Genomic DNA, 20407 nt, shown 5'->3' with positions numbered 1-20407 from the left:
CTGGCCGCCGCTTCCCCAGGATTTCCAGCAGCTGGCAGCTTCGTGGGGGCATAGGCACCTGCAACACACACAAGCACAGTGTAGACATACGGGAATAGAGAAGATTATAGAGGCTTGGGGTCGAGGGGAAGCTCCCCTGCCAGGCAGAGGGACACTGCCCAGCCCAAGGCTCTGATGCTGTGACATGGAGGGATGGATGCACAACCTGAGCACGGCACCCTCGGGTGGACACCGAGGGCCTTTTGACTCAGTAATACCTGACCAGGCTTTGCTTCCAGTCTTGTTTGCCCCAAGGCATTAAATATTTTGGGAAACTGAAAACAGTAGGAAGAACTTTGCTGAATTTACAACAAATGCAAATTTCTGCGGTGAAAACGGACTCCAGTGTAGGTGCAGGTCAGAGGGGTTGGGGGAAAGCTGCTGCCCCAGGCAGGGGTGCCAAGGGCTGGCTGCACATGCTGCCCCCACCTGCGACTGTCAGAGCCCCGCCAGTGGGACAGACCCTCCTGCTGCAGGGTGTGAGGGGAGCCCGCTTCATCCAGAGCTCCCCTCTCCCCTGCTGGTGGACACCCGCCCTGTGTCAGTGGCATATCCCTGGGCAGGCTCCCCTCCCCTGCCCCTCAGAAGGTTTCCCCCTCTTTCCAACTGCTGAGCACCTCCTGGCTCAGCCCTGGCACCTACAGTGCCCTCTCTCCCCACTGCACAGGGTGCTCGTACCCCGAAACCCGCTTTGCCACGAGCAGGCACCTGGGCAGAAGATGAGGAAGCTCTTTTGAAGCTGGGCGGGGGTGGGCCCCACTCGCATCCTCCCAGACTGAAACTTGATGCAGCGGGAGAGGCTGATCGCGAGATTAATTGGGCGTTCTCAAAAACCCCACGGCGGGGGGAAAGCCGCACGAGTGCCGCCCGCCTCCCTGCTCCGCTCAGTCCTCCGCCGAGCGGGCGGTGCAGCCGGCGGATCCATGGTGCCCGCGGCTCTCGGGGCGCTCCTGGCCCTGCTGCCTCTGGCCGCGACGCTGCAGAGCCCAGGTAAGGCGAGGGAGCCGCGGGCAGGGCAGGGGAGCTGGGGCGGAGCGGGGCGCTCCTGCACGGAGCAGCACCTTCCCAGAGCCTGAGCATCTTCCCAGAGCCCGAGCACCTTCCCAGAGCCCGAGCACCTTCCCAGAGCCCGAGCACCTTCCCAGAGCCTGAGCCCGAGCCGTGCTGAGTGTCAGGCAAAGGCTGCTCCCCAGGGAAACCTCCTGCTACTGGGAAGCGACGTACCTGGGACAGGCTGGAGCATGGGAGGGCTCTGGGGCAGAGCCTGGAGGAGCATCCTGCCTGGGTGACACTGGCAGCAAGGCGACGCAGCCTCGGAAGCCGGCTCTGCTCTGCGGGGTCTGGAGGTACTCTGGAGCTGTGCCGAAAACCAGCCCTGAGGACAGAGAGAGACATGGGGGTCTCCTGCCTGCACTCCACTGCCTGAGAGAGGCTGCCTGAGCCCCTGCCTGATGGAGGGCTCTCTCCAATGCGATGTTTAGTCCCCCTTCATAACCTAGAGCTGGGTTTTGGGCACGATGCTGTGCCTATAGTTTGTAATTGCAGCCCTGCGCAGTGCAAAATTGACAGCCAGCATATTTCCTTGTTATTCCATTATTATTTTCTCATCTAATGCTCCTGGGAAATAGCACAAAAATCCTGGAGCTGTTTTGCACCAGCCCAGCTGAAAGTGTTCAGCAGGCTATGGACTCAAATCTCTGGATAGGTCATGTGGCTCCTGTCACCCAACTCCCAAGCCTTCTCCCACTGTTAGCGCATCCAAGGTGGCAGAAAAGGAGTGGGAGCAGGGATAGAGTCACCCTGGCAATGCTGGCCGGGGGCAGGAAGGGCTGTGCACACAGATCCCATGTGTTAGGGCTGTGCCAAGGTTGTGCCAAGTTGCACCAGGTGAGTTGCTGGCACAACCCTGGCGCAGATTTGGGCTGGGCAGACCAGCATGGTGTCTGGAGCAGAGGCAAAGAGCATCTGAGGTGAACCCAGCCCAGTCCTCCCTCTGCAAAGCCATTTCCCTGCTGCCAAAGCACCCTGATGCAGATGTGGGTGGTGTGGATGTGAGGAGAGGGTGGTGCGAGGAGGAGTGCAGGCGCGAGCCAGCTGCCACCAGCTGCAGCAGGGAAGGTCACTTGGCCCGTGCTGTGGTGATGGCAGCAGCTGTATTTCCTCCCCTCACCCTAATTGCTGCCTCTCCCCCATCTCGCTGCCCCTGTTGCTTCATGCCTGCCTGGGTGAGCATCATGCACCCGGCTGGGTCCCCAGTACTACCACTCAAGGGCAATCTCAGAGGGGCTGAGGCTGTTGCTTTGTCTTTTCTTTTAGCTTAAAATAGAGATTGAAATTCCCTCCCAGTAGCTTTTCCCACGTTCCCATAGATCTATTCCAATTAGTCTCTTCCGTTATGCTGGAATTGGCCTCTGGGGCTGGGTGTGCTACGGAGCACAGGCACAAGTGTAGCCCTGCTGCTCTGGCCCAGCCGTGGCCTTCCAGGTGCCTGGCAGTGAGGACATGGTGCTGAAAACAATCTGCCCCCGCTTGATGCTGCTGGCACCAGTGGAGGGACTGTTTGCACAGGAAACAAACACCAAGATGCCTAATAAATGAATTTAGCATCCTGCTTAATCTCTAACCCTCACCGCTCTCACCTGCTGAGCAAAGAACTGCCCCTGGAGGGAGCGAATGGCATGAAACTTTCCCGGGGGCAGCGTGTCCCTCGCGGTTCCCTGCTGCCGTGTCCTGGCGCTGGTCCAGAGAGGTGAGGGCTGGCAGCGGCGCCCTCTGAGGCTGGGAAAGGTCACAGCGCTGACGACCTGCACGGCACAGCATATCAGCATCATATGAGGTGATGGTTCTGGTGTCCAGGCTCGTTTCCCACCAGGGTGCTCATATTTAAGTTGGATGGGAAACCCCAACGGGTAAGTGAGGGCAGGCAGCTGGCAGCACCCCTTGGCCCGTGGCACACCCCAGGGGGAGCAGCCTCCCTCGCTCCTCCCTTTCTCCCTCTGCCGAGCAGGTACCCAGCGCGGGGGCGGGACGCCGGAGCCCTCCGAGCCCGCCCTGCGCCGCCTGGCCCACCACCTCCTGGCCCGCTACCAGAAGGGCACCCGGCCTGTGCGGGACTGGCGGACGACCACCAACGTGGCCATCGACCTCATGGTCTATGCCATCCTCAGCGTGGTGAGTCCTCTGCTCCCGTTCCTGGCCGCAGGGAGGGGAGCGGTACCTGGCGCGCAGCATCCTCTGGGCGTGCCCTGCCCCGCCCCGACACCGCTCCCGTCTTCGCAGGATGAGAAGGACCAGGTGCTGACCACCTACATCTGGTACAGGCAGGTGAGTAGCCACGACACCTCGCCCCTTCCCTGTGGCCCCCCTCGGGGTCCAGCACCCCCAAACCCCGTGTTTTCCTGTGAGAGAAGTGTGCAGTCCTGCAGGAGAGCAGGGGGGGAACCCATCCTGGGGGCTGGCGAGACCTCTGTAGCACATGAACCTCAAGGCTCAGCTTTCATGCTCCCTGGCTTGCACTGTCGAAGGATTATTCTTCCCTCCCTCCCACGGGTGGGAAGCTTGCCTGGTGCTAGCCTGGGGTCTGTGTGCTGCCGGAGGGGAAGGGCCTCACCCACCAGGTCCCCTCTCCATTGTCCCCAGCACTGGACAGATGAGTTCCTCAAGTGGGACCCAGCTCGCTTCGACAACCTGACGGAGATCTCCCTCCCTGTCGAGAGCATCTGGGTGCCTGACATCCTCATCAATGAGTTGTGAGTGCAGCCAAAGGCCGAGGGAGGTGGGCTGGGACTGGAACTCCTCACCCACCACGGGCACGTACTGTCCCACGCTTTGTATGCCTGGCACGGAGCTGGCAGCCTCCCCACATCGGGGAGCTGCAGATGGGGATTGGCTCTGCACTTGGGCCATTTCCAACGCTGGCTAACCACAGCCATTGGTAATTACCCTCACTGTGCTGGGGGTGAGATCCAGATATCAGGAGAAAAGCTTTGTGAAGACAGTACAATGCCAGGGCAGCTGCAGAGCTGCTGGCCCTTCCCATGGAGCTATCTGGGGTCCTTCCCACCCCGTGGGGATTTGAGGTGCTCCCAGTGCCTCCTGAGGGCTCTGGGACTCCTCGGGCTGGGAGGAGGCAGCAGTCTGGGCAGTGCAGAGGTGCTGGGAGGCAGAAATGCCTGCAAGGGTATTACCAAAAACGCAGAACAGGGGGGGGCAAATCCCTGGCTCTTGGGCAGTTCCCCCCTGAAATGCCGCTTGGCAGAAGGAAGCCCTGCCCAGAGTGCTCTCCAGCCCACACCTCTGTCCCTCGTGTCCCTTAGTGTGGATGTTGGAAAGTCCCCACACGTCCCCTACGTTTACGTCAGCCATCACGGGGAGGTGCAGAACCTCAAGCCCATCCAGGTGATGACTGCCTGCAGCCTGGACATCTACAACTTCCCCTTCGACGTCCAGAACTGCTCCCTGACCTTCACCAGCTGGCTGCACCACAGTGAGTGCGGGGCCGCGCAGGGCCGGGGGTCTCGGGGGAGCGGGCAGGGGCTGCGCCGGCCGGAGCTCCGTGCAGAAGGCAGCGCGTCCCTCTAGATGGCCCCAGCGGATCGGGGAAGCGCAGGGAGCGCGGGCAGGCGCGCAGCCCGCCGGGGAGGCGCCGGCAGCTGCCGGCGGCTTGGGCGGGGTACCCCCAGTTCTCACCTCTCCTCCGCCCCCCCCAGTTCGCGATATCAACCTCTCGCTGTGGCGGCAGCCGGAGCTCGTCAAGTTCGACCAAAGTGTCTTCATGAACCAGGGCGAGTGGGAGCTGCTCTACGTCCTCAGCCACTTCCAGGAGTTCAGTGTCAAGAGCAGTGACAGCTACGCTGAGATGAAGTTCTATGTAAGAGCCTTTGGCCACCGCGTTTCTCGGGGATGTGGCGCAAGGGAAGGGACCTGCCCCATCCCTGTCGCTGCTCTGTGCCGCAGCTCCGGCCCGCAGGTGGGGGGCTCCTGCTAGTGAGCCCTTCCTCTGCCCCACCTTAATGCCCCCCACCATCCTCACCCGCCTTGGCGAAGAGCCACACCAGCTGAAGGCCTCATTTCGACCCCTCAGAGCCTTTTCTGTCTCTGTCCTGCAGGTGGTCATCCGGAGACGCCCCCTCTTCTACACCGTCAGCCTGCTGCTCCCCAGCATCTTCCTGATGGTTATGGACATTGTGGGCTTCTACCTCCCTCCCCACAGTGGTGAGAGGGTCTCGTTCAAGATCACTCTCCTGCTGGGCTACTCGGTTTTCCTCATTATTGTGTCCGACACACTGCCAGCTACTGCCGTCGGCACCCCGTTGATAGGTACAGTGGTTCTCCTGTCCAGCTGCCACGGCGGCCGTGGGCAGAGGCCGCAGGGCCCTGAGGGCTGAGCGGGGAGGATTTGCCCTGTGCACGAGCCTTTGCAGGTCACTCACCTCACTGGTGCCTCTGCAGGCATCTACTTTGTGGTGTGCATGGCACTGCTCGTCATCAGCCTGACAGAGACCATCCTGATTGTGCGCCTGGTGCACCAGCAAGACCTGCAGCCCCAGGTCCCTACGTGGGTGAAACACCTGCTGCTGGAAAGAGCCACCATCCTGCTCTGTGTCCGGGACAGGAAGAAATTCAGCCAAAGCAGGACGCAAAGCTTGGACACCTCCAGGCAGGCGGAGAACAATGACAGCACAGGTAAGGGTGGCACAGAGAGGGCCTGTGGGAGCTGAAGGAGTCTGGGTGCTCTGTAGCCATCCACACCTACATAGCCATTCTTTGTATGGTGAACTGGGTGCCCTGTTCACCCTCACAAATCCCAGTTCCCTGTCTAAACAGGTTTTTTCACGTTTGCTTCTCTTGATCCCTCAGCCAAGCCGACCCCCTATGTCTGTGAGGAGCCCCGGGAGTGCGGGGCAGGGGGGGGCACGAGGGCTGCACTGGCCTTTGCCGGCCGGCCGGAGGGCTCAGCAGCACTGCAGGAGGTCCTGCGGGAGACCACGGCTATCCGCCAGCTCCTGGAAAAACGGGAGGAATTCCGCGACGTCGCCCGGGAGTGGCTGCAAGTGGGCTACGTGTTGGATGTCCTGCTGTTCCGGGTGTACTTGGCAGCCGTCCTGGCGTACAGCATCACACTGGGCACCCTCTGGTCGGTGTGGAGGGATGCCTGAGCAGTGCCCGTTGTCAGGGATGGGAGATGGGGGACCTCACTCTGGCGGGTTCCCCCTGGCTCTGGGGCTCGCCAGTGTCTGTCGGGCGCATCCCTCACGTCCCTCAGCTCCGCAACGGGAAGGCGGAGCTGAGCAGGAGCCCCCAGGACTCCATGACCCTGCCCGAACCTCTCTCCCTGCTTCCCCTGCCAGCCCGGGAGCGCCTCCGGCCCGGCCCGGCCCCGGCCGCGGCTTCAGCACCGCGGACAGCAGCCCCGCCGCCCGGCCCCGCCGCCTCCCGACCCGGGGTCCCCCGGCATCGGTGGGGTCCCCCCTGCCCCGGGGGATCCCCACCGCCCCAGGGGGCCCGCTGTTCTCGGCTCCCCTACCCCTCACCCCCGCTGCTGCCTTTGACCCCTGCCCCGGGCCCCGGGCGTGCTTGCCCAGCAGATCCCCACCGTGCCTGGCTCAGCAGCGTCAGCAAAGTGCGAGAGACCCCGCGTCCGGCTGCCGCCAAACCGGGAGGGCAACGGGACTGACCCCGAGAGCACGCGTACTGGGAGAGATGCGCGGGGACGGCCATCACAGCTGCAGCAGGTCCCAGCTGTCATCTGCCCCTGCAAGGACAGAGGCACACGACCAAGAGAAAAGTGCTGCAGGTGCCATGAGGGCCCGTCCCATGTCCTAGGAGCATCTCTGCTATGCGGGTGATGGGGGACAGGTGGGTTGACGCCACCTGGCTCTCATACATCTGCCCTCACACGCACCAGCCCCAGAGCAAGATTCCCACTCACCATCTCAGAGCCATCACCTGCAGGAAAACTTCCCTCTGAGTGACGGGGCTGAGGACGGGTGGAGTGGGCTCCTGCCAGCGCCGGCCGTGCTAATGCGCTGATGGTCTGTAAGTGGCTGCCTATTGATGAGGTGTCCAGTTAAAGAGTTCGTGAGACACTAAATCAGCCCATTGATCCTGCCGAGATCGATGGTGCTACAGACCTGATCAGTGCAGCGGGCAATTAACACCCTCTGGAATGAGCTGCCTTCGTGTAACATCAAACGCTCCAACAGACAAATCCAATGGGGCCATTGACCCGGCTGTGCGATGCCACCCAGCCCATGTGCTTGACGAGGGTACTGGGCAGCAAGACTCCTCAGCCAGCCTTGCCATCTCTCTCCTGCCCACCGTGACCCTGGCGTCCCCAAGGCTGCACTGCAAGACGCTCATCCATGCTGCTGTATCCCACTGAATGTTTTGGTCCTTGTCCTCCCTGTGCTAGGAAGCCAAGATGCACCCAACCTAACCCCCTCAAGAAGCTCAGCAGTCCTTTTCCCTGGAAGGAGAGGCTGCCTGTCCTGGAGGAAAGATTGATTCTCCCCTTGCCCTCTTGCTACTTTGGGAAGCGCTGCATGTGGGAAAAAGTTCCAGGCATCTGAGAGAAGCCTGGATTTTCCTCTTTAAAAAAAAAAAATCAATAAATCTGAATCTAATCTCCTAATAAAGGTTTAATGAGGACATAATGTTGATGGAACAGAACATTGTTGCAGCATAATCGCTCCCAGCTGCTGTGCGAGCGCGCACACAAAGGCCCGGTCCTGCCGCGATTTCCCTCATTGTAGCAGCGCCTTTGTGCCAGGCCGAGCGCTTTGCTCCCCTCTCGTGGGGCGCTGCAGCCCGCAGGCTCCTCACAGCAGGACCACCTCTGCTGGCCCGAACCGGGACCACAGTTCCCCACCACTGGCCCAAAGCCTTCCTGGGAGGCCGTGCTGGGGGGCCTGGGGAGGCAGGAGCGCCAGCAGGACCTCGGGATGGACACGCAGCCCCTCGAACCTGCTGGGAAATGCTGGGGCAGGACACTGGCCCGTGCCATCCATCCCCGGGCAAAGCTAAACGATGCTGTGCCCCTGGTGACTCCCGCCGTGCTGGAGAAGTGTCTGATGGCATCGCGGCGTGGCGGGCAGCGTCGGGCACAGGCAGGGCCGGGTGGTGCTGGCAGCAGGCGCTCGGCGCGGCGGCGGCGCGCGGGGCTGTGCGGTTTGCCACGGCACAAAAGGAGAGCAGGCGCTGCCGTTAATGTAGTCAGTAAATAAATAAAGGAGGGCTTAAGCTTAGTGTACAGCAATCAGTCGGGAACTACAGGATAATTAGCGCAGCGGGGGGCCGGACGGCTCTGCAGGCAGGTTTAAATGAACGAGTTCACTTTCATTGAGGCAAACTTGCTCTGCTCCCTGGTGAGCCACATGGGCCGGCAGCAGCACAGGCAGCGTGCTGCGGATGCTCCCTGCCCACGGGGACGCTGGCATGCCAGGGAGACCCCCCTGCCCACTGGGGTGGGTTCAGGGACAGGACCTCCTCAATTTCCCCTCAGAGCAGGCACCCCCAAACTCACCACTGTGAGCACCCCCACGGCTCACCCCAAGCTGGTGGGATGCATCCTTCCTCCACTTCCATCTACTCCTCCTCCTCCTCCTCTTGATGGGCACAGGAATGGGAGACAGCAGGCTGAGACAACGGAATTAACTTTATTGGTTGTTCTTTTGTTTTCTAACTGCAGATTCAAGGTATACAACTGAACATTGCTATTTTCCTTATGAGACTTATAAATAAAAATACAAAAAATGTTCACTACAAAAAAATCTACCGTTAGTAGGATGTAAAAAATATTCTCTTTGCTATAGAAGGCACGAACTTCACTTAGTGACACATGGAGAGAAAAAAACCTGCAGCAGTATATTCTTTTTTTCTTTTTTTTGTCTTTTTTTTTTTTTTTCCTCTGTCAGAAACACTGAAGTCTTACAAAGAAATGCATCTGAATCTACACAGGACGAAGGCAGATGCGGAGAGCTGCAACTAGGAGACACCACAACTGGTTTTTTTTTTTTTCTTTTTCTTTATTTTTCAGGAAACTTTTAGCTAACGGCATCTGTGGCTAGAGGACAGAAAGAGGACTCGCAAGCAGAACCGCAGGGGAGCGAACGGTGAGACGGGAAAAGTCGTACAAAAAATAGGAGCCGATAGATACTCTGAGAAAACCAAAGGGGAACTTGGGCACCTTCTGCGCCCGGGCTCAGAGAGGTGCTGAGGTAGACGGAACGAGGACAGCGACGGACCCGAACCACGAGCGGCAACACAGAGCAACGGGACGGGCAGGCGGGCGCTCACGACACTGACAGCAAGCCAGGGGAGAGGGAGCCCGGGACCACGGGGCCCCGTGCGGCGCTTGGTCCTCACTGCTATGATACACATATATATACTTACATATATATATATGGAGGGGTGGCAGGGGCTGCGCCACAGCCAACAGCGCGGGGACGCGCGCCCGGGATACAGCAGCATCGCTCCAATGCTGACCCCAACGCTGTCGCAGTGGGGGCTGTGTCTCTGAGGGAGAGGGATGGTGGGGTGGAAGGGGAGGTTAAAGCAAAAAAAAAAAAAAAAAAGCCACATGAGCTCGGCCACGTGCTCCACGGCACCATGGCACCCGTGTCTGGCAGCGCCAGGACACCACGGGGACCTGCCGTGCACACGCCAGAAATTGCAGCAACTTTCTGTGTGAAAGAACTGTTTTCTTTTTTTTTTTTTAAATATTTTTTCTGTTTTTTTTCTTAGGCACAACAACGAAACGAGCCGTTCTCCACAGTCACATCCCGGATTGTACAGCAGCGGTGTCCCCCCTGCGCAGAGCAGCAACGGTCCCGCGCAGAGGCACGCGCAAAGCCGGACTGGGGCGCCAGGGAGGACGCTGCTCCCGCAGCCGCATCCCTGCCTGGCGCCAGGAGAGCTGGGAAGGGCACCCCAAACCCAGAGGGGCCATCAGTGTCCCTCCAAACTGTGTCCAGACACTGTCCCACCCCACGCCCCCCAGCTCCTTTTCCCCCCTTTTCACCCAAACGCAGCAAAACGACAAAAAAAGAACCGTGGGATGGAACCACCAAGCCCGCGGCTGCGCAGGAGAAACACAACAAAAACGAACACAAGAGGTAGCTTCAGAACCAACACCCCCAGCCCCACGGGGCCAGGCAAAAAATACCAGTTTTGGTAAGGATAATGCACAACAGGAGGCTGGCAGGGACACCAGTGCCCCACCACCTCTCCACCACCAATGCTGGGCACGTGGCTGGTGCACCCCAGCCATGCCACCCCCTGTCCCTCCCAAATCAATAAAAGCTCATGAGGTCACAAAAAAATGAGGTAATTTCAAGTAAAATGTGCTAAACGCGGAAATATTCCAAAAGAAAGTTCAAAAAGAAACCCAAACAAAAAGCAAAAAAAGCGGCGAGCAAAGCCGCCTGCCACGGGGCACCCCTTACTTGTGGGCTCCTGCGGCTGAGGGCTGGGCAAAAAACCCCACGCTTGGCACCTTCCAGGTGCCCCAAATCAGCAGAAGAAAAGAGGATCCCTGCATTCGGAGTGATGCCACACGCTAACAGCTCCAACACTGGCACTGACTGCACAACACCAAACCAACTGCATCTCCCCATGGGGGGCTTCACCCTCGCCCCGGGAAGGCAGGGAAGGAGGGAGAAATGCATAGAGAGGTCTTTGGTCATGGGGAGAGCAGCAGCCTCCTGTGCCCCTGAGCCCACCTGGACACCAGGCAACACCTCGAGGCAGCCTGGCTCACAGCTGGCTCCCTGTCCCAGACACCCTCCTCTGGCCAGGATGCCCCCAGGACACTCCTACCAAAGCACTTGTGGCTCACAGGGCACTGTGCTCTCCTGGCTGCGATGCTGCAGCATGGGAGCATGAGAACCTGCCAGAATGGGGCCCAAGCCCCACATGGGAGCTCAGGACCTCTGCAGGGCATCCACGGCAGGGTCTATGCAGGGACAGGACACCAGGAATGAAAGCCTTCCCAGAGCACTAGCTGTACACAGACTTTCAGGGAAGTGCCTCTTTCCTACATGTTCTTCCCAGCAGCACCAGTGGCCAATGCCAAGGGTGACGGAGGGCCTGGCTGGGGGTTGAAAAGGGTGAAATCTGCCCTGCAGCAAGGGTGAAAGGGCAGCAGGCGCACGAGCAGCTGGGACAGCAGTGTGGATGGGGCTGGAGAAGGGGCCGGCGCGTCCCTCGGTCCGGCATGAGCTGCAGGATCCTTCCGGCGAGAAGAAACAAATGAGAACTGAAAACAAACAAGGCCATGGATGCTGCGGGTTTGGTGGGATTTTTTTGCCCAGTCATCTGCCACTTGGCCCTGCTGCCCCTCTGCCTCCTCCCTTAGACGTAGCAGAGGTAGAGATAGGTCTTCTCTATCCGCCAGTCAGTGGGGATCTCCTCTGGTTTGTGGCCCTTCATGTGCTTCTGCATGGCGGAGAGGCTGGGGCAGTACTCCAGGCAGATGGTGCACTGGTAGGGGGAAGCGCCATTGTGGGTCCGAAGGTGTTTGATCATGGCCGAGTAGTCCCGGGAGCGCTGGTGGCACAGCTTGCACTCGAAGGGCTTCTCACCTGCGGGATACAGGGCTGTCAGTGGGGCTCGGGGCCTCCAGGTGCTAATCAACCGCCCGGCATCGATGAGCAAGCAATGAACAGCAGAACCGATGTGACTATTGATCCCCTGCTCACAACAGCCACATGCCAGCACACCGGGGGCTCGTCATCCCTGGCTGCCACCCTGGCCCACGCGCCAGCCTTTCCGCGGGGGGACCGTTCTGTCCTCGCCAGCCTCACCACAGACACCCCAGCATGTACCTGTGTGGACTCGGTAGTGGGTCTCCAGCTGGTGCTTGAGGCTGAACTTCTTGCCACAGCCGTTGCACTCGTACGGCTTCTCACCGGTGTGGATGCGCTTGTGGCCCTTCAGCGTGCTCTCGTCCCGGAAGCAGCTGCCGCAGAACTCGCACTCGTAGGGGTGGTCGCCTGCAAGCACATGCCGGGGTCAGGGCTGCCGTGAGTGCTGCGCCACACCAAACCAGCTCCCCAGCCTTCTCACCCCGGGCAGCCATCCTGGGGACAGAGCGTCCCGGTGTCCCCAGGGCAGGGTGCTGGTCCCTTCCTGCACAGACCTCCACGTACAGAGGGGATGCTCGGGTCTGCGGCACGGCAGAGAGACTGGAGTGTGCTGCAGCCCTCCTGCCACCAATTTCCAGGTTTTTCACCCAGCAGCACCAGCACAGACCCAGCCCTGGGCATCTCCCACACTCTAGACCAGGCAGCTGATAAATGAACTCTGGTTTGGCACCAAAGGCAGAATGATTTGAAGGAAAGGTGAGGGCTCCAGCTACTTATTTATTACAGCCGCGAAGGCAAGGACAATAAAGATAGATTGATCGTCCGAGACTTTGTTCATGAATATTTAAATATTACTGATTTGTCTTGTCACTGTAATTACAATTTCTCTGTGCCGCATATCCTACAAGCACAGTTTATGGTAAAGAATGGCGAACTGTATTTCACTTGTCCTGCTGCAGATGTGCAGAGCTGCCAAGCGTGTAATGTTCCCCGCATTTCATACATTTTCTTCAGCTGTGAAGGCTTAAGTCATCCACAATGACCTACGTTTTTTCATTATCCCCGTGTCAAACTGCACTCGTGCCTGGGCATAAATTGTCCTTCTCGTTATATACTCACATGCCTGTGCTTTCGCTTCCTCTTTAAAATGATATTTTACTCTCTCCCCATTTGCCGCAGCCCAGTTCTGCGGCCCCTCGCCCCTCCCGCGGCTGCTGCCTGGGCACCTGGGGGAGGAGGCTGCTCGGGATGCAGCTCCGAGCCCCCCTCCAAAGGCAAGGCAGGCGCTGCCTGTGGGCTGTGGCTGCCTTTCCCCTCCCCGTGCCCAGCTCCAAACTGCCACTTTGGCTTTTGATCCTACAGTCAAAGACAGCAATTTTTCAGCCAGAGGCAGCCAGCATTTCTACCCGCCCACTTTTCAGGGGAGCCTGAGCCCATGGAGCACCCTGGCCCCGGGACGAGAGGGAGCATCCTGCAGCTGTGCAGGACGGCCCCACATGGCATGATTAAATGCTCCTAAAGCGCCGATGATCCCAGTGTTTTTTCACAGCCGGGAGCTACTAAAGCAGCAGAGGTTGGGGTGGGACACGCGCAGCCCGACCCGCAGCCCAGGTCACCGGATTACTGGCTATAAATAGCTCCAGCACTCAGCATTAACATGCTTATCATCGACACAGGATTCCCGTTTCCCACATCGGGACCCCTAGCCCACGTGTGGGTCTGGCAGCTGCCAGCCCCAGGCTGGACAGAGCGACCCTCCGTGACACCACCCGCACAACCCCCAACCTTTACGTCCCTTTTGGAGATTGTGGGCATGCCCCCTGCCTGACAAGAGAAAGAAGGGGCATCCCTCCTCAGGATACATTTTGCTCCCTGTCAGCAGCAGCAGTGGTGTCAAGGAGGGCGCATGAGCCTCGCACTTGTGTGGGCAAGGGATGGGTGAGGAGCGCTCCACCCAGGCAGCCGTGAAGATCTGTGGCACTGGCTGTGATCCTGCACGCTCCTGCTCAGCCCCAGGAATCAGCTCTCCCAGGGGTGTTTTGTGACTGGCCCCAAATGATGGTGCAGATGATGTGGCCAGGACCACGGAGCTGCCCAGGGATGCCGTCGGAGGAGCTGAGGACACGGCGCGGGCGCTCTGAGGACACGGCGTAAGGCGGCCAAGCCGCGCTCTCCCGCTCAGCAATCCTGCAGCCAAGCCCTGCCCAGCGGGGCCACGGCAGCACCAGCTACACGTAGTGCAGGTCGCCCTAATCCCATTAGGGCCGAGCACCAGCTGATTATGTGCATCTACCGCCGTAAGCTGATGAGGCGGGTATGATCGCACACCCCCTAAGAAGGTCACGTGCCACCTCAGACCAGATCAACTTATTGCACACAGCTTTTTTTTTTTTTTTTTTTTCTGTTTTGTTTTTCAAATCCAGGCCACTTCGGGCACTTCCACGCTTTTTTGCTACAAGCCACCTCTCTTGCCCCTGTTTCCTTTCCCCGCGTGGGGAAGCAGCGTGTCCCGCTGCCCCAGCCCCGATGCCCCGGCGGTGCCCGTACCTGTGTGGGAGCGCAGGTGCCTCTTGAGCGCGGTGTGGCTGGGGAAGGTGCGGTTGCACTCGCTGCAGATGTAGCTGCGCACCCCGGCGTGCACCTCCATGTGCTGCTGCAGGGCGCTCTGCGTCTGGAACCGCTTGCCGCACAGCAGGCAGAAAACGGCCATGTCTGTACCTGTGCGAGGGAGAGACCCTGCTTAGGCACTGCCCGGCCCGTCACCCCACTGCGCGGGGTCCCCACTCCCACACGGCAGCAGGGACGCCCGGGCAGCAGAAGGGACCCCGAGAGCTGCAGGGCTTTGGGTGTCAGTAGGAGTCCCTGGCCACCCTGACCCTGCTGACACGGCCCTCTGACAGGAAGAGCCGAAATGGAGAAATTGCTCTTACTGCACTGGAGGCCCTGGCGATGCCGAGGGATGCCCAAACACAAGGCAGCTGCTGGGTGATCACTGCATCCCCACACACCTCTGAGAGCTGCTGAGCTCAGACCTGGTGATGCCCAGGGGAAAAGGGACCCCAAGAAGCACCCCATGAAGCTGCCCTTCATGGCGAGCAGGGGGCAGAATGTGAGGGGGGGACGTGCCCACCCCTTGTGCTGTGTGGCCCCGAGCCCCAAGGCAGATCCAAGCTCCACACCATCGCTCTAGGGTACAAACCTGGCTGCAGCAACACAACAGGGACAAAACCCCAGCCCAGGTGCTCATAGCCTGTCCATAAACATCTCAGACCTCTGCCATTAAACAGTTTGTTTTCGCTTATGCATAGCTGATTGTTCAGAACCGTGAGTCACTGCAAATTGTATTACACAGGGAGATTAAGCAAATAAATGCTCGCTTTTTGGAGACATTAAAATGTGAGGACTATGGAAATAAAATTAGCTAGAAAATTGTATTAGCAATTCATTAGCAGCACAAGATGTTCAAGGTAACCAACAAATCCATGCAGCCTTCAGGAACAGCAGGGGCAGGGGGCTGCTTGCCATGCTGCCAAAACCAACCCCAGGGAGAGCACCAGGACCACGGGGCAGGGGCATGATGGGCAGCAGCACTGCCCGTGGCATGCAGGCAGGGGACAGGGAAGGATGCTCCTGGGCAGACCCACACCTCCAGCTTGGGAGCCACGGGCAACGGGCATCCCAGAGAGCATCCTGCTTCACACCCTCACCTGCTCTGGCACTGTGCCATCACCCACCCAGGTGTGGTGGCATGCCACGGTCAGCCCTGTCCTGCCGGGGATGCAGAGGCTGCCTGGGGGGATGCTCAATCTCAGCCTTGCACTGGGCTACCCAAAAATGCTCTGAAATCTGAAAAAAGCCCCAGTGAAACGGGAATAAAAGCAGCAAGAGAGGTGGCCCCGCATGGGAGCTGCCTTTCTCCCTCTGCAGGGATTTATCCCGGGGGGTTGTGGGCTCATGTGCCCCCCACGCAGCTGCGGACAAAACGCTCCCAAGACAAAAAAAAAAATTAAAAAAAAAAAAAAAAAAAAAAGCAAAAAAAAAAAAAAAAAAGCAGGCAGCCCCGAACGGGCAGCGCGAAGCAAATCCCAAGAGGTATGTGGCCCCGCGGCCCTCGGCGGCCCCGGCGGTGACAGCAGGACGGGTCAAAGGTCCCCGGGGCTGAGCCCCCAGCGCCGCGGCCAGCTGCGGAGCGGAGGCCCCGGCCGGCGGGACGCCGGCCCCGATAAATCTGCCGCCAGCAGCCCCCGCTGGGGCCGGGGACAATGGGCTCCCGTGGGGGCGGAGGGCAGGACAATGCCGCCGGGCCGGCGCGCGGGGCCGTAACAAATCCTCCCTGGCACCGTAGGGCCCTCATTTGTGAAACTAATTGGCCCCCGCTTGAAAAAAAAAAATAAAAAAAAACCGGGCTGACTCCAGCAGCCAGCGATGGGGACGAGCTGCCGCGGGCGTGCGGGGACGGGGCTCGCCGGAGCTGGGCATCCCCCGGCGCCGCTTCCCGAGACCTGCAAAGCGCCGGGCTCAATTTCTCCGGTTTTTTTCCTTCTTCAAGTAATGTATCAGTAAATAAACGCCCCAGACGGGGAGGTCAGTGTGCGCTGGCACGGCCCGCGAAGGCGCACGTTTCCAGCCGTGCTCTGAGAGCGGAGCATCTGCGTGACACAAAGGCTGGCCCCGGCCGAGCAGAGGTGCGAGGCGGCCCCGCAGCCCAGCAGGAGCCCAGCGGTGGGCACGGAGCACGGGGCTCGGGCAGCGCTGGTCCCAGCCCTGCGGCTCCCAGGTGACATTCTCCAGCAGCCAAGGGTCTGCTGGGCACCGTCCCACCGCCGGCCTTCGCGCTTGGTTTTTTTTCAGGCCGCATGCCAACTGTGTCACGCCTCTGGAGAAAGGATGGGAAGTGGGAAAAAATGGCAGAACTCTCGAGAGGGTGCCACACTGGGTGCCACAGGACTCAGCCCTGTGTCCTGTGGTGAGTGCATCCCTGGGCTCCAGCCACAGAAGCCCTGAGCCAGCCCTCAGCCATTGGAAGAAAAATCACCCCTGATAAAGAAATGCTGCCGCCCCAAATCAGTGAGAGACGGATTTATTCATTTCCCTGACATTTTAATGGTTTCTCCCCTTTTTGCAGGAAGATGATTACAAATTAAGCAGCATTTAAACGCTTTTTACTGTCAACAATTAAAAGGGGTGAAGGCGGGCGAGCAATTCATTCCCCGGGAAACGCGCTGGCTCTCGGCGGGCGCCGACGGCCCTTCCCTCTACTGTACACAGCACAATGGCCCCGAGCACGCCATTAATTTTGCAGGACGTTCAAAAGCAAATTAAAATATAAAAAGCCCCTGGGCACAAAGATAGATACCGAGGGAGGGGGCGGCGTAGGTCAAGCTCGCAGAATTGAAGTCTTAGCAACTGGGAAGGTTTAGGCACAGCCCCGCACGCTGCGTTCAGCTGCCACCTTTGCCACCACCCCCAGTTTCTGCGTCCCTGCCAGACCCAGCGCTGTGCCAGCAGCTGAAAGCCACTAGTGGGGCAGCTGTTAGCACTGCCACGGGCTTCCAGGTGGAAGCTGGAGTGATTTGGGTGTTAGACGCTCTCTTGGTAAGCGTGTTGGCCACATCTTGCAGGGTCTTTTCAAACACAACGTGGCCCCAAAACTGATTTTCAGTGGGGGGATGCTTGATGGAGGGAGGGAAATGCACGTCCCTGTTCTCCAGCAGCTTGGTCCCACAGCAGAGCAATCGCCAGAGACGCGATGACGAGCCAGATGCGCCGTGTGACAGCGCGCCCCGTCCGAGGCACAGCGAGGGATGCTGCAGCGCCGCCCCCACCCGCTGCCTCCGCCACAGCAGGAATGCAACTAAAAACCGGCGTGGCCACGGTGAGGGAGGCAGCCTGGGGTGGGTCTCCCTCGGCACCGGGCCCTGGTGGAGTTTATGGATGCGGGAGGTGCACTGCAGGAGAAAGGCGACACGTCCCCTTTAAAAGGAAATATAATTTACAGTGTGCAGCCAGGCGGGCCATAGTTTCAATCTCGTTTACTATAGAGAAAACTCTGCTAGCTGTTCTCTATCCCACAAATCCGATTTAATCAGACAAGCCAGCCAGCGTGGCTTGAAGTAAAAACGGATAATTAGTAAACAGAGAGCTACTTCAGTGCTTCATTGGCATTCGAGCCGGGCTAGTGTGTCGCATTTAAAATGCAGTCTGATGAAGTTTACAAAATCAAACCATTTGTTACTCCTATTGAAGAGGCTTCAGGCCACTTGCAATTAAATTGGAATTAGTGCTTAGAATGAGATACAGCAAATTCATACTAAAAAGGGATCTGACTTTCAGACATTTGACTTCAAGTTTTTCCCCCCATGCTAGAGCACGCGTGCGTGTGCTGGCCCCGGCCCCCCAGAGCCCCTGGCAGCCCTGCCAAGCCCAGACCTGCTGCGTGGCTGGGCAGTGGGGTGACTGGGGGATGCTGTGGCAGCAGGGCAGGGGGGACAAAGGGAGTGGTGCCACTATGAAGCCATCCCCACTGAGCCCCAGCGTGGTGGCAGCACAGGGCTGGCTGTCCCCAGGCTCATGGCACCAACGTCGAGATGTGCAAACCCAAACTGCCCCTCCCTGAGTCCTCTTCATAACGCTGCCATCATTCCCTGCCTGCCCTCAGATCCACGTTATCAGACTCGAAAAAGGAGCAGATCCATCCACTGTTGAAATAATCAGGAACACGGAATGAAAGGCTGTGGAGGGGCACACTGGGAAGGCTCCAGCATTATCACGGGCATGAGCATGCTCACATCAAAGGATGCTGACAGAGCCTGTTGCTGCCTCATGCACCCTAAAACCCCCAAACCCTCGGCTCAAGTCCTCATAATTCAGGGTCTTTCACAAGGCTCCCTCCTTCACTCTTCATGTTGAACATCACGTCTCACATGGTTCATGTGCCAGAGGTGACCTGACACTGCTGCTGTCCTTCCAGCAAAGGTGAGTGGCTCCAAAGCATCCTGGCCACGCAAAGCAGCAGCCCAAAGGCTGCTGGCACTCCTGAGATGAGATTTCAGGGACAGCTGATGATCTTTTGTCAGCATGTCAAAGGCTCTCTAGCAGCCTCTACCTCTCAGCCAACACTGCTGGCTGCTGCTGCAGGGGAAGCTGCAGGCCCTAGCTGCAGGAACAGCAGCCCTGGGGAGGAAGGTGCCATTGGCAATGGGGGCCAGAGAGTGGCAGAGAGCCCTCCCTTTCAGCCCTGCCTACAGGAGGGCTGGGAGAGGCAACAGGGATGGCAAGGGGCACGTTGCCTGGAGCATCCCTGTCACAGCACCCAAGCTCAGGCAGAGCTGGCCTGGAGGACAGCCTGAAGGTGCCCAGCTCAGCTTGCCACAAGGGACCCTGGGAACACTGAGCACGTCCTGCTGTCATCGAGTTGAAAAGCGGGCACCAGCACAGGCCTGGGTAGCACCAGCACTGAGGCTGCAGGACTCACAGGACTTTGCCCCAGGCTGATGCATGTGCAGGGTAACAAAAGTCAACCCAGTTTTGGAGCGTGTTTTCAGGATCATTATGAAACCCAAAGTGGCGTTCCTGGTGGCAGCACTGAAGTGCACCCACAGGCAGGAGCAAAGGAGCCCTCCCTGGATGCTGCTGTTGGGACACAACACCTGCAGATGACTGCCTGGATGCAGGGGCCGTGTGGTGCCACCCTCTCCAGGGCTATTGAGAGGTGATGGCATTCGTTACTGTGCTGAGTCAAAGAGCCCCGACAACCTTCATGGTTCAGGGGAGAAAGGGGGGAAAACCCCCATAAGATAAACACAGGAAATGTGTGCATTTGTGCCAGCATCACCAAATCATCCCAGTTTCAAAGGCTGCCTCTGGACTCCACAGCCTGGCTTCTGTGCTAATTAACATCTTTATGGAAGGCAACTTCTCCCAAGGGGGCATTTGTTTGATTATTATTATTTACTTAGAGATAGCACAGCTTTCTTCCCAACTTTAACCGGCTATGGCAAATTAATTCTTAAAAAGCAGCCGACGCCCCTGCTCTCCTGCCCCTGCTGGTTTTCCTCCTGGGCTGGGCGTGGACACTCTGGCTGCAACAGGAGGGCAGGGCAAGCTTCTGGCACTGCCTGCTGCCTCCATGCCAGCTCACCCTTTCACAAATGCTGAGGAAAACTCTGCCATTTCAGAGCAGTTGGACAACACTGACCTTGCAAGCACAGGGGATTAACAAACCCCCCAAAAGAAATGCCTCATTTTTTGCTCCTGCAGTGATGCACAGGGCTGCTTCCCACCCAGCCACACTCCCGCTCTCCCCACGGCCCAGGGGGATGCACAGGGAGGATGGATGGGACGCTGGTGCCCGCAGCAGCCTGGGCAATGCGTGCCAGGCCCTGAGCTGCAGCTCTGGCATGGGCAGCTCAAGCCTGCTGGGGGTGATTTACTCCAGGAGCCATCTGGACCTGGGGGACAATGTGGTCCCGGATCCTCGTGAACTGGCTCATTAGTCACACCCTCGTAGCCTGACCTCTCTGTCTTCCTTTGAGCATGGTGGGACAAGAGCATCCCCTTCTCGCCTCCCTTTTGGTGGCCCGTTGCTCCGCCATGCCCAGCTGGTGGCACCTCGTGCCCTCCCCGCCACCCTCCATCTCCATCACTGCCATCACCGCCACCTTCCCTCACCGTGTCTGCTGCGGCTGCTCGGGCAAAGTGATCATGAGGGCACGTGCGGGGAGGGAAGGAGCCAGGCGGCGATTAGCGGCGGTGGCTTTATGGCAACAGGCACACAACTCATT

The 20407-nt window shown here is 59.0% G+C and overlaps 2 protein-coding genes across 9 annotated transcripts in view; one reads left to right on the top strand and one right to left on the bottom strand.

Moving 5' to 3' along the window:
• The first annotated feature begins 3075 nt into the window (after positions 1-3075).
• HTR3A (5-hydroxytryptamine receptor 3A) lies at positions 3076-6464 on the top strand. Of its 3 annotated transcripts, XM_038161211.1 has the most exons (8): positions 3076-3210; positions 3319-3363; positions 3679-3788; positions 4356-4525; positions 4749-4909; positions 5148-5358; positions 5491-5724; positions 5899-6464. In XM_038161211.1, exons 1-8 carry the CDS (start codon positions 3187-3189, stop codon positions 6195-6197), a joined length of 1254 nt encoding a protein of 417 aa, XP_038017139.1. In that variant the 5' UTR covers positions 3076-3186; the 3' UTR covers positions 6198-6464. The 3 variants fall into 3 exon arrangements, with proteins under 3 accessions (XP_038017139.1, XP_038017137.1, XP_038017138.1); XM_038161209.1 differs by having other exon boundaries at positions 3086-3788; XM_038161210.1 differs by lacking the exons at positions 3076-3210; positions 3319-3363 and having other exon boundaries at positions 3653-4525.
• Positions 6465-8676: 2212 nt separating this feature from the next.
• The window catches only part of ZBTB16 (zinc finger and BTB domain containing 16), a 55386-nt gene continuing 43655 nt past the window's right edge, over positions 8677-20407 (bottom strand). For all 6 annotated transcript variants that reach the window (XM_038161437.1, XM_038161439.1, XM_038161435.1 and 3 more), the window contains exons 5-7: positions 14172-14342; positions 11865-12032; positions 8677-11621 (exon numbers count right to left, since the gene is read on the bottom strand). In XM_038161437.1, the coding sequence (XP_038017365.1) occupies positions 11392-11621; positions 11865-12032; positions 14172-14342 (569 nt within the window). In that variant the 3' untranslated portion in view covers positions 8677-11391. The remainder of the gene's footprint in view (positions 11622-11864; positions 12033-14171; positions 14343-20407) is intronic.

This window comes from Motacilla alba, chromosome 24 (genome assembly GCF_015832195.1).
Source record: "Motacilla alba alba isolate MOTALB_02 chromosome 24, Motacilla_alba_V1.0_pri, whole genome shotgun sequence".
NCBI classification, from domain to species: Eukaryota; Metazoa; Chordata; class Aves; order Passeriformes; family Motacillidae; genus Motacilla; species Motacilla alba.
This window is presented reverse-complemented; position numbering and strand designations above follow the sequence as displayed.